Source organism: Ursus americanus, chromosome 2 (genome assembly GCF_024610735.1).
Source record: "Ursus americanus isolate L20-20 chromosome 2, mUrsAme1.1.p, whole genome shotgun sequence".
NCBI classification, from domain to species: Eukaryota; Metazoa; Chordata; class Mammalia; order Carnivora; family Ursidae; genus Ursus; species Ursus americanus.
In genome coordinates, this window is record NC_142128.1 from 100,535,966 (window position 1) to 100,550,973 (window position 15,008).

The following is a 15,008-nucleotide window of genomic DNA, read 5'->3' on the forward strand; positions in this document are numbered from 1 at the left end:
GCTCCTACGGCGGTTCTCCGAGGTGGGGCTGCACCATCATTTAAATCCCGCCCACGGGAGCAAGAGTCTCCGCACAGCTTGCTAGTCACCCGATTGAGGGAAGCAGTGAGGGCCGTCGCAGCCCCCCAGAACAGGCTGGGGTGGTCACAGTGGTTAAAATTCAGCTGCAGCTGTTACAGACCTGACTTCAAACCCTAGCATTTTCCCTCATCCACGAACAGAGAACGCCGTGTACCTTCCAGGACCGTGAACTATCCTCGTCACGCGCCTGGCACGGTGCCGGCCACACTACAGTGCCCCACTGATGCCGGCTGTTACAACGGCACACGCGTGAGCTCCTGCCTCCTGACACGCACATCACGGGCGGTGCTGTCCTGAGGACCTTAATCCACGAGCCCGATTTTCCAGTTTCCCCACCTATTCCAGAGCCGCATACACTGCCCACGAGCTCGTGTGCGATGAACCCAGGTGGTGCATGACAGCTGCTCGATGATGGGAAGGTCAGGGTCACCCCAATCCTAATACCATCCACAGCCGGGCATAGCTCTGACACACCTCCCCTTCTGTGCCCATGACCCAAGTGACTCCAGACTGGGGCCCAGGGGACAGCAGAGGGAACAGGAAAGAGTAAGCGCCCATGGACTCCAGACTGGCTCCGACTGGGCTTCCCATCCTAAATGCTGGAGCCACAGGAACCCCACGCCATTCTGACACGTCTCATCCACTGCTCCCCTCTCCCACCACAATCCTCCTAGCAGCAGCATCAGAGAGACCCAGACACAGGAGGCCGTGGGGACAGGAAAGCGAGTCATCCAGGGGTCCCAGGAGATGTGGTGGTCTGCCTGGGCAGGGGGAATACTCAGGGTGGGAGCGTGTGCGCATGTGGTGGCGAACCGGTTCCACCTGTCCGTGGATCAGATGGGGAACTGGGAACGTGCGCTGGGGAGGGGTGGGCAGGGGCGCGGCTGTCACTGTCCCTCACTCTGTGACCCCAGCCTGCTGAGTGTCAGCAAAGGGAGACACGGGAATAGCCTGGCATCTGCAGGGTCTCACCGGAGCCCCACCCCGCCTCCCATGGCCCCCCACCCCTCCCATGGCCCCCCACCCACCCTTCACTCTTGACTCCCGGGAGCTGCTTCTTCAGGGTTTCCTTATCTTCGGCGGTGAGGAGGCCGAAGCCCTTGAGCTGGCTGGCGCTGTACTCGGGCCGGAAGCCCAGCTCCTCCCTGTTCTTCACAAAGCAGTTCGGGTGGTACCAGCGGTCGATCATGCCCAGCTGGGGCTTCTCTGGGTCCAGCATCTTCTTGGACAGGCGTATCTGGCCCTGCAGGAAGAACCACACGTGGTACCAAGAAGACAAGAAGAATGGTGACATCGGTGACCTGGGGGACACAGGGGCCAGTCAGCACCCCACCCAGCGGGGCTTCAGGTCCAAGGGTACCGCAAGGGCTGCCAGCAGCCTCGGACTGCTTTCTCCCACCCAGGATTGTGTGCTAGCCTAAGCCTCAGCACCCCCGTTTTAAATGGGGTCAACTCCACCCACCCACCCACCTACCTGGGCCCATGAGGACGTGCTACCTCTTCCCTGATAATGTTCTGCTGGCCCCGAGCTGACGTAAGCAGAGCTGGCCTTGGAACACCACCTAGGACGGGTCCACCCCCCACCAGGCCCCCACTCCAGCCGGCTTTTCTGCCATCCCCGCCGCTGCCTTTTTACATATGAAGGCCCCTCCCTCAGAGCGGCAATAAATCCACACACTAGAACCCCGTGCAGCCTCGTGGACCAGCTTTGAGTCCAGGCTGGACATTCTCAGGAGTTCCGAGCCTGTGAGATGGTCACGTGACGCTTAACCGCCAGGGCTGCGCTAGCCCCCAAAGCCCCTGTATCTGCTCTTCTCCAGACCCCCTCCTCCGGGCTCACCTTCTCTATCTTCTCCATGCAGCCCTTGCAGGTGCTTCTGTTGGACTTGGCATACTCGGCCGCGAAGTCCGCCAGCGTCTTGTCCGTCTTGCCGCCACCTCCATCCTGGCCTTTGCCTGAAGGATGGAACACAGCAGCGCCACGTTCAGCCTCAGGGCGGCTCCGGAGACCCCGAACCCCCGAACCCCTCCGCCGGGACACCTCGTGTCCGGGCGACTGCGACTGGCCCAGCTCTCCTGCGTCTGCCTCCAACAGCTGTGCCTAACACAGCTGCTTTTCTGGCTATAGAAGACAACCCTTCCGCGGACAGGCTCTCGAAACAGCTCGGTGCCCGCGGGTGCCTGTGTCACCCTCCGGCTCCATCACTGCCCTGGGTCCATCCCCTCACTGTGGAAAGTGCTTCCTTAGCGCTTATCATGAAAGCCACGCCCTCAGCTACATTCAAACGCCACCTTCTGATTTCCGGGCTCCTTCTCGGCATCAAAGTTACGTGAAGAAGTGAAAGGAAAGGGAGTGTCTTCATACAGAAAGAGGACTGCAAGTAAGAAGCATGCAGGGAGGCGGCATTCCTAAATCAGTGGGGAAAGCTGGGGTCATTCAGCAAGGAGCCCTGGGGATAAACAGCCAAGCATCCAGGAACAAAGGAGAGTCTTTTCTTATATAAAAGTAAGTCCAAGACTGAATGTTTCTGTCTTAAGATCTGGAACAAGACAAGGCTGTCTTCCCCAACCACATCCATTCAACATTGTACTGGAGGCTCGAGCCAAGTACCATTAAGGCAAGAAAAAGAGACAAAAAGTGTAAGCTTGGAAAAGAAAGGTAAAGTCACCTCTACCTGTAGGGACGTGACTGTGCAAAAAACTACTTCTACCGTTAAATGAATTGAGCAAATCTGGACAGTGCAAGGTCGACATACAAAATGTTCCTATATGTGAACAATAAACATACTTAAAAAAGAAATTAAACCACGCTCCAGTGTAAATAAACACACAGAACAATTAGAAACAGATTTAGCAAGACACACGAATCTTCTGCCTGAAAACTTTGGGACAGTGTGAAATTGAAGGCCTAAGTAAATGGAGTTACTTCACGTTTATGGATTGACTCCATTTGTTGACGTATCGATATGTCAATCCACTTTGATCCCGATTCCACGTGATGCCAGTCAAAGTCGCAGGGAGGGGGCCTGAGTGGCTCAGTAGGTTGGTGACCGACTGCTTTCAGCTGGTGTCATGATCCCAGCGTCCTGCGATCCAGGCCCACATCGGATTCCCTGCTCAGCCGGGAGCCTGCCTCTCCCTCTCCCTCCGCTGCTCCCCCTGCCTGTGCTCTCTTGCTCTCTGTCAAGCGGATGAATAAAATCTTAAAAAACAAACAAACAAAAAACCTAGCAAGCCTGTTTGGGCAAGAAATCACTAAGTTTACCACAATTTTTGTAAGGAACTACAAAGGACCTAGAAAGGTCAACACAATATTGAAAAAGAACAAAGCTGAAGATTCACGCTATGTGATTTCACGATGTCCCACAAAGTTGTAGGAGCTAAGACAGTGGGGTGCTGGCAGACAAACCAGCCAAGGGGTCCAGAGTCCAGACACACCCACAGTCATGCAGTCACCTGGTCTTAACGAAGTCTTTTCACAAATGGTATGGGAACATGGTAGCCACGTGGAAAAAAACAAAAAAACCACCCCCTCCTCACACCTAACACGAACATTCTTTTAAGACTGATCAGAAACCAAACATGAATGCCAGACCCACAAAACTTCCAGAAGAAAGCAAAGGAAGTATCGATCGTCACAATCTTGGAACAGGCAAAGACTTCTCAGGAGGCTGACGGCACTAACGAAAAAGAGAAAGAGAGGGGGAAAAAATCAACCACTGCCAGTAACTAAACAAAAGGCAAGGCCCAGAATGAGAGAAGGCATTCACATTGATACCTAATAAAGGACTTCAACCTAGAATATTCTACGAACCCTTACAACTCAAGACGACGACTACTGCAAACTGAAAGCACGACGTGCTCTCGCCGCACACGCATCGGTGGCTGGTACTGACGAGCGCCTGTGCCAGGCGCTGGTGGGATGGGAAATGGGGCGACTCGGAAAGACAGTCCAGCAGTTTCCCTAAACAGCGGAACGGAGACCTACGGACACTCCGCCGCTCTGTCCCGAGGTGCTCACCCCGGAGAAGCAGGAGCGCGGGTGGCGCAGCGACGCGCACACGAACGAGAACAGCAGCTGTATTTGTAGCAGCGCGAAGCTGGCAACGGAAGGCCGGCTCAGCGGTGATCTACTGGAGGACTACCCTCCGCAATCCAAAGCACAAAGGGTGACACACGAGGCAGCCTGTGTCTCACGGGTGTGGTGCTGAGCGGAAGGAGGTTATGGGAGACGTCCACGCTACTCCTTTGCTTCTTGAAATCCTAAGTCACACAAAATTAATCCACGGGGACAGACATCAGAGCCTGGCCTCCCAGGTGGGGAGGGTAACAGAGCACAAGGAACCTTCTGGGGGGAAGAGAAATGTTCCCTAACTCCATGGGGTGTTTGTTACATGACTGCCCACATTTCTCAAAAGTCACATAAATCATTAAAAAAAATCCCGGATGAAAAACTGAAAAATCAGACCAGAACCAGAAACTGCAAGTGAGCAGACAGACACGAGTACAGGACATTTACTCCCGGATGAAGCTTCGATGCAGCAAAACATACAAACGCACTTCAAAGAAACACGTCCAAGGGCAGCCTGGCTGGTGGGTGGAGCGGGCAACTCTTGATCTCGGGGTCGTGAGTTCGAGCCCCATGTTAGGGGTAGAGTTTACTTAAAAACAAAACTTTGTATTAAAAGAAAAAAAGTCTTTACATATATTAAAAAGTCAAACTGGTAAATATATTTGCAAAAGGTATGACAAAAAAATTTGTACCTTTGTTTCATTATGAAAAACACAAAATGCCCTCAAGGATGAGGCAAGGACACCTACGAATATCACATTAATAAAACTGACTACCAAATGTGACAAAACATGCCACCCCACCCGGAGCCAAGGGAAGAGGAGCGGAAATACTTGACGCGGGCATCTGCGCACGCGTGGTGCCAGTGCACGGGACGCAAGCCTACTGGAAGGCAATGGGACACAAACAGAAGCCTCGGGGTCATCTCTTCGAGCCGCCACCCTGCTTCTTGGAATTAAAGACACAGCTGGACAGGTGCCCAGGCTGGACAGGAAGTCTGCAGCAGCTCCATCCGCAACGTAGCAAAACGCGTGAGAGTGCAGCCTCGAAGGACAGGCCGTCTGGAGCTGAACCCTGGCTCATTTGCCCTTGGCCTGGCCTCGGCCCCGTAAGCTCACCTCTCAGCGTCTCCACTGGGCACGGGGCTCCCGCACAAGGGTGAGAGGACGTCGATGTCAAAGGTCGTGAACGAAGCACAAAATGTAGCAAACCTCAATAAACGAATACTGCATATTTTAAAAATGATACAAACTCACAATTTTTAACGTGAAAAGAGTAAACATCAGGGGCGCCTGGGTAGTTTAGTGGGTTGAGCGGCTGACTCTTGGTTTCAGCTCAGGGTCATGGTCTCAGGGTCGTGAGACTGGGCCCCACGTCGGGCTCCGAGCTCAGTGAGGAGCCTGCTTGGGATTCTCTCTCCCTCTGCCTCTCCCCCTGATCACATACCCTCTCTGAAATAAATAACTCTTAAAAGAGAGTAAATATTAAATTGTAAAACACAGTACGTAGGTCAATGTCACTAGGAAAATGCAAATCAAAATCACATGAGAGAACACCTTAGGATGGGTATTACGAAAAAAAGGAAAACAAGAACCACACAGACACACGCACCCCCTCAGACACTAAAGCGCTGGCAAGGATGCAGGGGAACCGGAAGCCGTGTACTGCTGGCCGGGACGCACAATCGCACAGCCCTTCCAGAACACAGTAGGGCAGGTACACAGAACGCTAAACGGAACTACATGATCCAGCAGCTCCCCTTCCGGCCGTGACCTACGAGCATGGAGAGCGGCGTCTGGACCAGGTACTTGCACACCAATGTCCACAAGCAACACCACTTGTAATCGCCCAAGGGTAGAAACAACTCGAACGTCCCTTGATGGGGGGACAGATAACAAACTGGCGTATCGATGCCGTGGGCTGACAGCATGGACGACCCCAAGGACACACGCCAAGGGAGACAAGCCAGTCCCAGAAGGACAAACCCCGTGTGATTCCCTTCCCAGGAGGCACCTGGAGTCCCACTCAGGCAGAAATCACAGAGTGGGAGGAGAAACGGGGAGTTACTGTGAACTGGGCATGGAGCTGCAGGCTGGGAAGATGAGAATGTTCTGGAGGTGGACAGGGTGATGGTTGAACAACAGTGTGAGTGTGGGTCATGCAGACGAAGCACACTGGAACACTGCTCGGATGGTGGACGTGTGTTTTACCACCCACACAAAGTGACCGAGCGTCTGAAAAAGTGACACTTAGAATCCCAATTCTACGGGAAAGAAAAAACACAGCACACACGTGAATCAGTATTTGAATAGAAAATTCCTAGGGAGACACCCCAAAGACCAATGGTCGTCATCTTGGAATCACAGGATCTGGGAAGATGTAAACTTCTTGTGTGTCTCCGTCTATTATATCAGGCTCTTGGATACAAAAATCCCTGGACAACTAGCAGGTATTATGTTAACTTTAGGACTTAAGATGTCTCGCAAGCGGAACACAGCTACAGCAAACCTATTGTGCCTTTTCATATTATAAAATGATCTAGTTTGATACACGTAAATTGTAGCTAGAAGGGACATATCCCTAAACAAACAACCCCCACTAACCTGAACACAAAAGGGAAAATGACCAGAGAACGAGAAGAACTTGTTACACCTGCCCCCAGCGCAAACTGACACCCTCACCCTCCGGACCGTTTCTTGGCAAATTCGCTGGTATTTTTACTCACGAGTGTGAGCAGTGTCACTGACCTCTCAGCTTCCACAGACCAGCAGCAGCAGGGTACAAACACGCTGAGGCGAGGACAGGGAGAACAGTTTAGCACAGGCAAAGGCCGGTGGACGTTCCCGCGACAGCCCGGCGTCACGAGAACGGGCTCAGTGGGGTCAGCTTAGAAGGCAGACAAACGAGAACGCAGTCTCAGATCTTCAACAAGTGATTAAAAACTATTTAAAATGTAAAGGCATCTCGAGCAAGTTAGGTCTGTGGGTATCAACAATCTGACTCGAGTTCACATGGAGGAAAAAGACCCCGAACGGCCAACACGATATTGAAGAAGAAAAGACCGAGACTGACACCATCCGACTTTAAGACTTACCACGAAGACAGTCGGGTACTGGCAGGATAGACAACCTGATAAACAGACCAGAACAGACCCCAGAAACATACCCCCCCCCAGTCACTGACATCTCACAAAAGAGAAAACACTATATAATGGAGGAAAGGCAATTTCCAACAAGTGGTGAACTGGACATCCGCACACAAAATGAATCTAGATGAAGACTTCATCTCCTTTACAAAATTCATCTAAAAAGGAAACCACACTATAAAGCTCCCAGAATGTGAAACAGGAGAAAGACCTGGCTGACCTAGGTGTGGCGATGACATTTAGACACAACACCGAAGACACAGTCCAGGAAAGAAAGATTTGGTAAGCTGGACTTCTTAAAACTGGGGACTTCTGCTCTGTGCCAGATACTGCGGAGAAGACAAGCCACAGACAGGGACAAGAGATTTGCAAAAGACAGAGCTGATAAAGGACTGCGATCCAACACAGACGAGCCACTCTAAAACTCAGCGGTAAGAAAATCAACAAAGGGCAAAATAGCCAGACTCCTCCCCAAAGAAGAGATTCAGACGGCCACAAACACACGAAAAGGTGCTCCGCATTGGAGGACATCAGGGGATTGCAAATCAACCCAGGATACCTCTAACATGCCTATCAGAACGGCCAGAATCCCGATCACGGACACCACCAAACGCTGGAGGGAATGCAAACCGGGGCAGCCACTGAGGGAGACGGTTTGCTGGTTTCCCCCAAAAGGAAACATACTCCTCCCGGAACGATGAGCAATCACGGTCCTTGGAACCCACCCAAATGAGCTGAAAAGCTATGTCCACACAAAAACCTGCACATGGATGTGTACGACAGCTTTATTTGCAATTTCCCAAACTTGGAAGCAACCAAGATGCCCTTCCGCAGGTGAACGAACAGACCGTGGTCCATCCAGAGAACGCACTATTATTCGGCGCTGCAACGAACGGAGCCATCAAGCCATGAAGAGACACGGAGGACCCGCAGTGCCTGCTCGTCTCCGAGTGAAGAAGCCAACGTGACGAGGCTGCGTGTGAATGACCCCAGCTCCGCTGACACTCGAACAAAGCGGGGCTGGGGTGCGGACCCCCTCGTGCACTGAAACTGCGTGTAACCTGATGCCCCTGAACCTTAACTCCTTACAGCCTACCATTCACCAGAAGCCCCACCGGTAACCGATGCATCCTGTTACGTGTATTAAATATCGTACTCCCGGGGCGCCTGGGTGGCACAGCGGTTAAGCGTCTGCCTTCGGCTCAGGGCGTGATCCCAGCGTTATGGGATCGAGTCCCACATCAGGCTCCTCCGCTGGGAGCCTGCTTCTTCCTCTCCCACTCCCCCTGCTGTGTTCCCTCTCTCGCTGGCTGTCTCTATCTCTGTCGAATAAATAAATAAAATCTTAAAAAAAAAAAAAAAAATATCGTACTCCCCACAGATTACAGAAAAGAAAATGTTAAGAAAACCATTATGAAAAGGAAACATCGACAGTAACGTACTGAACTTCCTAAGATCCACACAGAAGCCAGCGTTCAGTTCAGACCCATGCTGTTCAAGAGTCAACTGCTGTTTGGTGAACACTGTCCAAACCCGTACAACGTGCACTGAACCCTGAACCTAGCGACCTGGGGTGATGACGAGAGGGCCACTGTAACACACGCATCGCTCTGGAGGGAGACAGGGAGAGGCCCTGTGTGCGTGGGGGCAGGAGACACACACCAACTCTCCGCACTTTCTGCTTCATTTTGCTGTGAACCTACAAATGCTAGGGAAAAAAAAAAAGTCTATTAAGAAGAAAACTGCAACAGACTTCAAAGCTACATTTCTGGGGCGCCTGGCTGGCTCAGCTGGAGGAGCAGCAACTCATGATCTTGGGGTTGTGGGTTCAGGCCCCACATTGGGTGTAAAGATAACTTAGAAATAAACCTTTAAGAACAAAAATAAATAAATAAATAAAAGCTCCAACTCAAGCACCTTAAAAAACAAACACCCTGCCATAGGCAAGTCGACGAGGCGCCGCCGAAATCACACACTGGCTCCCCGTTATTTACGTGCGCGCCTGGGAGACACGGGGCGGGGGGGGGGGGCAGGCAAACACTCTCTCAGAAAAGGCCCCAGAGAAGCTGCCCAGCTGGGGCCTGGGGAGGACACCTGCCGCGTCCCTGGTCTCTACACACCTGTGACGCCTCCAGCCTCCGCGGTCTTCTTGACTTTCTGCTGGTCGTCCCACCTGAGCTCAGAGAAGCCGTCCACCTCTACGTCGGGGTGTCGGATGCAGTGGCCGACCTTCCAGAAGCAGGAGAAGTGGTACCAGTGCGGGACTTTTCCATCAAACATGGGCGACTGGAAGAGAACAAAGGGAGGTGAGAGAGCAGCTCAAGCCCAGTCCTCAGCAGCTGCACACACGACGCCCTTCTTCCCCTTCTCTGTAAAACGGGGACAGCCGTGCCCGTGTCCCCCATGTTGTGCGAGAAAAGCTGTGAGCCGATAAGAAATGGCATCCCAGTCCACATTTCTCAAGATCTCCCCCAACAGCTACCTGCCACGGCACAGTCTCTTCTTGGGACGCGGGGCACAGCTGGGGAACAGCATGGGGAACAGCGGCGCTTCTGAAGAGAGCTCTGCCCCACGGGCCACGCCTCAGTGACTCAACTTCCCTCCAGGTGCCACGGAACACACACAGGACCCCCGCTCTGTGACCCCATCCTGCTGTGCCTGCCTGGGAGGCCAGTGACTGCCCCCGTCGGGCCTGTGTGGCCCAGAAAGGGCTCTTTTAGTGCCTCTGCTGTTAGAACAATAAGGGACAAGGCCCAGATAATGAGCAAAGCAGAGAAAATGTGTCAGGAAACAGTGTCAAGCCGGCAGCAGCCACACCAATGTGTGCGGAATGAATGAACTTCTTGGAGGGCTAAGGCCCAGGGAGCGGAGACAGCAGCCCCCAGGGCCCAGGGCTGGACGGTCAGCATGCGCACCGTGTAAGTCCAGCCGCGAGGAAAGGTGCTTCCCCTCTCGCGGTGTGCTTCCTCCTTCCCTTGCTGCTACACACTCGGGTTGCTCCTGATGCGACACCATCAGGCTCCTCTCCTGGCAACAGTGCCAGCTCTGGGCTCGCAGAGCGGATGGTGACGGTGACTGGGTAGAGTGGGACCAGCACGGGCATTACTCAGTCCCTAGAACCCTTCACAAGCTATCACAGGTAACCCTCAACTGCCTCTGGGGTAGGAACCGGCACCCCCAATTCACAGATGTCTGCGGCCAGTGACTCAGCCCTGCCTGCATCCACAGCAAGGTTCTGTCCACTCACTACGCTGCTTGGCAGGAAGAGCTACTTAAAAATACACAAATGGTTCTGACCAAAGCAGAGGAGACTTCAAATATCTGCTTTTATAGGAAATAAAGCTAAACGCCACGCAGATGGAATAAAAGTATTAAAACAGCATCAAACATAAAACACCACGAAGGAATTTTCAGATGGAGCTGTCGGACAGGGGAAATTTTCTGGAAGAGCAGCGATGACTTCTCCCACCTAGGCCCCTCCTGCTGTGAGTGGCCTCTTTCTCAGTGTAATAGATGCAGAAGGAAGGTTCTCGCCAGGGCACCATCAAGGACTCCCCAGCATCGAGCTGCCTGGTTTACAGCATATCAGCTGCTCCCTTGGCCCAGAATGCCCTGCAGCCCCACTCGGCTCCCCAGAAGGCTCCTCCCAAGCCCCTCCCAGTGAAGAACAATCTGTCTGGGTGATGACTCGGTCAGTGCCCGTGTCCTGCACTAGGCTGGAGGCTTGCTGAATTCAGGGCGCGATGCCCATCTTGCTAGCATCGGGCAACACCTGCTCACAGAAGGCACTCAAGTGTGTGGACGCCCCCAGTCTGGAGATAAAACAACAGAAGGGAAACGTGGGGTAATTCCTGCTGGGAAAAAGATGCCCTCCGAACCAAACAAAAGATGGTCCCCCACCCCCAATAAACAGCATTCCCGAACAGACTTGTGTTCTGGCTCTCGAACTGCCAACGAGGCAGGCAACACCATCTTGCTGTACGTCCGCAGGGGCTCGCGCTCGGGGTCCTCCTGCCTTGGCGCCCCATCGACCCCTCCTCCGCAGAACTCGGGTTATACTCCTACACAGGAGGGCACGTGGCCCAGTGCCCCTGCCCCACACTGGACCTTGTGGCTGTGGCGTGTTTTCCCGGCTCTGGTGGGAGCCTTGGTCTGGGTGCTGTGTCCCAACCATCAATGCAGCCTGGGGCGACAGAGAGGTGCAGCCCAAGGGTGTTGTCACAGCACCGGCCTGGGGGACTGTAAGGGCTCCCGGTCACCCTTGAGAGGAAGGACCCCTGAGCAAAGCCAGGCTTTCCTCTAGAAGTTGGGAGTAACAATGGTAGGGCGGGAAGGGAACTAGAGCAAAGTCACGAGACTATGCTTCTACCTGGCAACTCTTAAGTGGCATAATCTCCGTGTGCTCAGCAAACACACTCCCAGCACCTACTGGGGACCCAGGTCCTCACTCAGCCACTGCTTCCTTCTGCATAAAACTGGCCAGCCCACTGCCCACCTACCCACAGAGGACATGGAATGCCGGTTAACAGCCTGCAACCCCGCTGTTTGCCTGCTGTCTGCCTTAACCCCGCCCGAGACACAAGAACGCAGGGCCCACCCGTCAAAAGGCCTCCATTCGGCCCCCGGAGGCTGCCTCGGGGCAGCCACCTCCAGTATCAGGTATCGGACACTCAGAACAATCCTCCCATACAAGTGTAAAAGAAGGTATTTAAACCCGAGCAGGAGAAGAATGGCTTCGTTCTTTCCGGCTTCCAGCTCTGCCTACAAGACCGGACTTTACATTCTGAGTTACGACTCCGCCCCCAAATACAGCCACAGAAAACCACTTATTTTCAATAATTTCTTTCACGATCAGGAACGCAAGCCTAGCCCTCCTCTGTATTCGGCACACTGACTGTACTAAGGTTTTCTGTCCGTCCTTCCCAATAAAACAGGGTCCTCTCTGGCTACCTAGTGAAGCCTACGGATGTGTCTTTCTCGAATAAAATTTAAAAACACGTAACAGAACACACGGGCTCAAAAAAGACTGAAATAGTTACCAAAACATTTAAAAATTCTGTGGGATACAGTGAGCTTTAAAGCACGAAATAAGATTTAGCGACCACGCTAACAACTACAGTAACACTGAATACTGATGAGCGTAATGGATGATTTTGAGAAATCCCCAACAAATGTAAAGCGGTATGAAAATATCTGTAATTATCACTGGTGACAAAAATCATAGGTACTGCTTTTGCTTTTCTGCTTTTACTCTGCTGCTTACATTCATAATTGGAGGAAGTAATGAATTTTATTTAGAGACTAGTGACTACAGAAATGTAAACTTCTCTAAATCCACTGACTGCCACCCCACAGACTTTATAGGTTAAGAGCCCCTGTACTGAGAGAGCTTCTCCCTCTTTTTATTATTTTAAAAATATTATTTTCAGGATAGTTAACAGTGTTATGAGAGGGAGCTTCAGATCAGGCAGCCCATACGTTCAGGTTTAAGATCACAGAGCCCCAGTGGTAGATCTGACTCTTCAGGCAGTAGGCCTTGTCTGCTTCTCCAGCCTCGATTAACTTCCTGCCACTTCTGTGCGTAAGGACCCCTAATCAAGCTCCCACCCCAGGCACTCAATGCCTGGTGCACGGGTATGTTTAGCAGCTAGCGTCCCTTTAACCAAGCTGGTGGCTCCTGGGGTGGGCAGGGGACCCTCTTTGTGCCCCTAGTATGTAACACAGTGCCTGACATGCTCGGTGTTCACTGAAGGATAGGAACCGCACCTCAGGTACTGAGTTAGGTATCCCTGAGGATACCAGAACAGCCCCAGTCTCTAAGGCACTTGGTACCCACTCTGCTTCACCTGGTAAGTACTGAAAGCCCAGCGACGACTGCTGCCTTACTGCAGAGAGAGAAAATCAAGTTACCTTGACCACGAGCACAGAACTTAGTGAACACAAGCTTCATGTTGGAGAAGAGTGGGACAGGGCAGGGGAGAACCAACATTTAACAGGCACACAGGAGGAGACTAACAGGTGGAGGAGGCAGGAAGCCCTCCACCGTGGCAGGGGCCCTCAGAAACACCGCCCAGTCCCACACCCCCACCTGAGAGGCCTCAGAAACCGTCGGGGCGACCCCAGTGTGTCCAGAAGCCCCGATGAGCAACCCCCCTCCAGCCTCTCTTACTCAAACCAGACAGCTGCAAATGTATAGGGAAGAGAAAGAGCCTGTAAACCTGGAAAGTTTGGGGAAAATATTATTCCAAAGCAAAATTAGGCTAAAAGTGAATGCACTGTCCAGAAATAACACCGACTGGTATAGTCCTGCATAATTAAGAAAAAACCGAGAGTGAGCGGATGTTGAAGCCATAGACGAAAATAGATTTTAAAAAATCCTCACGCGCCAGTCGCCATCATCAATGTAGGACAAAAATCTTCCAGCACGAGCGAGGTCAGAACCAGGCCAGCTTCAGAAGCCCACGCTCGCCTCTCCCCCCACCCCCCGGCGGACGGCAGGGAAGGAAGCAGCCCCCCACCCAGCAGCAGAGCTCCGGGCCGCACTTTCCGGGCTTTCGAGGGTGGACGGGCGGGCGGGTCCCGGCCCCGTGGCGGGCTCCCGGGGGCGGCCCCTCCCCCCTTCTCCCCTCCCCCTCTACACCCCCTCCCCCCACCGCGCACAAAGCGGCCGCGCGCACCTGCACCATGATGGCCATGCGCAGCGAGTCCTTGGGGATGCTCTCGCTGCATTTCTTGCAAGACGCGCGCCCGCTCTTGGCGTACTCCACCCGGTAGAGCTTGTCCGAGGACTCCGCCATCGTCCCCTCGCACCGCCGCCGCCGCTCCGGGCGCTCCGCGCCGCGCCCAGGACACACGCCGCCGCCGCCCGCTCCTTGCTCCCCGCAGGCGCCCGAGCGCCGCGAGCCGCCGCCGCCGCCGCCGCCGAGCACGCAGCGCTCCCTCGCCGCTCCCCCACCGACTGCTGACGCCCGGCCGCGGGCACGCCCCCCGCGCACGCGTCTTCGGGGCGGGGCCGCCGCGCGCACACGTCCTCTGGGCACGCCCCCCGCGCACGCGTCCTCGGGGCACGCCCGCCGCGCGCGCCCTCTGCCGGCTGCGGGGGCAGCGTTCCCCGGGCGCCTGCGGCTGCGCGAGCCTTGCGGGCGGTGGCAGTGTGCAGGGGCGGGGCGTGGAGCGCGCTCCGCCTTCTCGCCGCGGCGTCCTGATGTGCTCTCGCGCGGAATTCCGCCCTGCCCCGTCTAGAGAGCGAGCCCGCTGTGCCTTGGGGCGGGTGCAGACCGCCCGGACCCGGACGGATCTGGGTGCACGGCCGCGCCTGGGGCTCTGCTGTCAGGCGTCCTCGCAGGTGTTTCCGCCCCACCTAACAGGCTCCTCGGTACTTGAAATTGCGGGTTTTGGAAGACCTGCTGCTGAACAGTTATGTCTTTACAGAACTGGTTTCAGTTTTAATCCAGTGCATTTTAGTTTAGTCACTTAAAACATGGCAGGGGAGGAGGTGCCTGGCTGGCTCAGTGAGTTCAGTGTCCGGCTCTTGATTTCCCTGGGGTTGTGATGTAGGGGTCGGGTTCTGCTCTGAGCGGGGAATTGGATTGAGATTCTTTCTCTCTCTGCCCTTCCCCCGCTCTAAGATAAATAAATAAATCTTAAAAAAATAAATAAAATAAAATAAAAGCTACAGTGAACAGGGCGCCTGGCTGGCTGAGTCAGTAG

The 15,008-nt window shown here is 53.8% G+C and overlaps 1 protein-coding gene across 1 annotated transcript in view; it reads right to left on the reverse strand.

The window, feature by feature from the left end:
• PARP1 (poly(ADP-ribose) polymerase 1) overlaps positions 1-14,247 on the reverse strand; it is a 38,371-nt gene extending 24,124 nt beyond the window's left edge. Inside the window, exons 1-4 of the mRNA XM_045796662.2 lie at positions 13,976-14,247; positions 9,419-9,584; positions 1,922-2,037; positions 1,110-1,324 (exon numbers count right to left, since the gene is read on the reverse strand). Of these exons, the coding sequence (XP_045652618.2) occupies positions 1,110-1,324; positions 1,922-2,037; positions 9,419-9,584; positions 13,976-14,095 (617 nt within the window). The 5' untranslated portion in view covers positions 14,096-14,247. The remainder of the gene's footprint in view (positions 1-1,109; positions 1,325-1,921; positions 2,038-9,418; positions 9,585-13,975) is intronic.
• Positions 14,248-15,008: the final 761 nt, after the last annotated feature.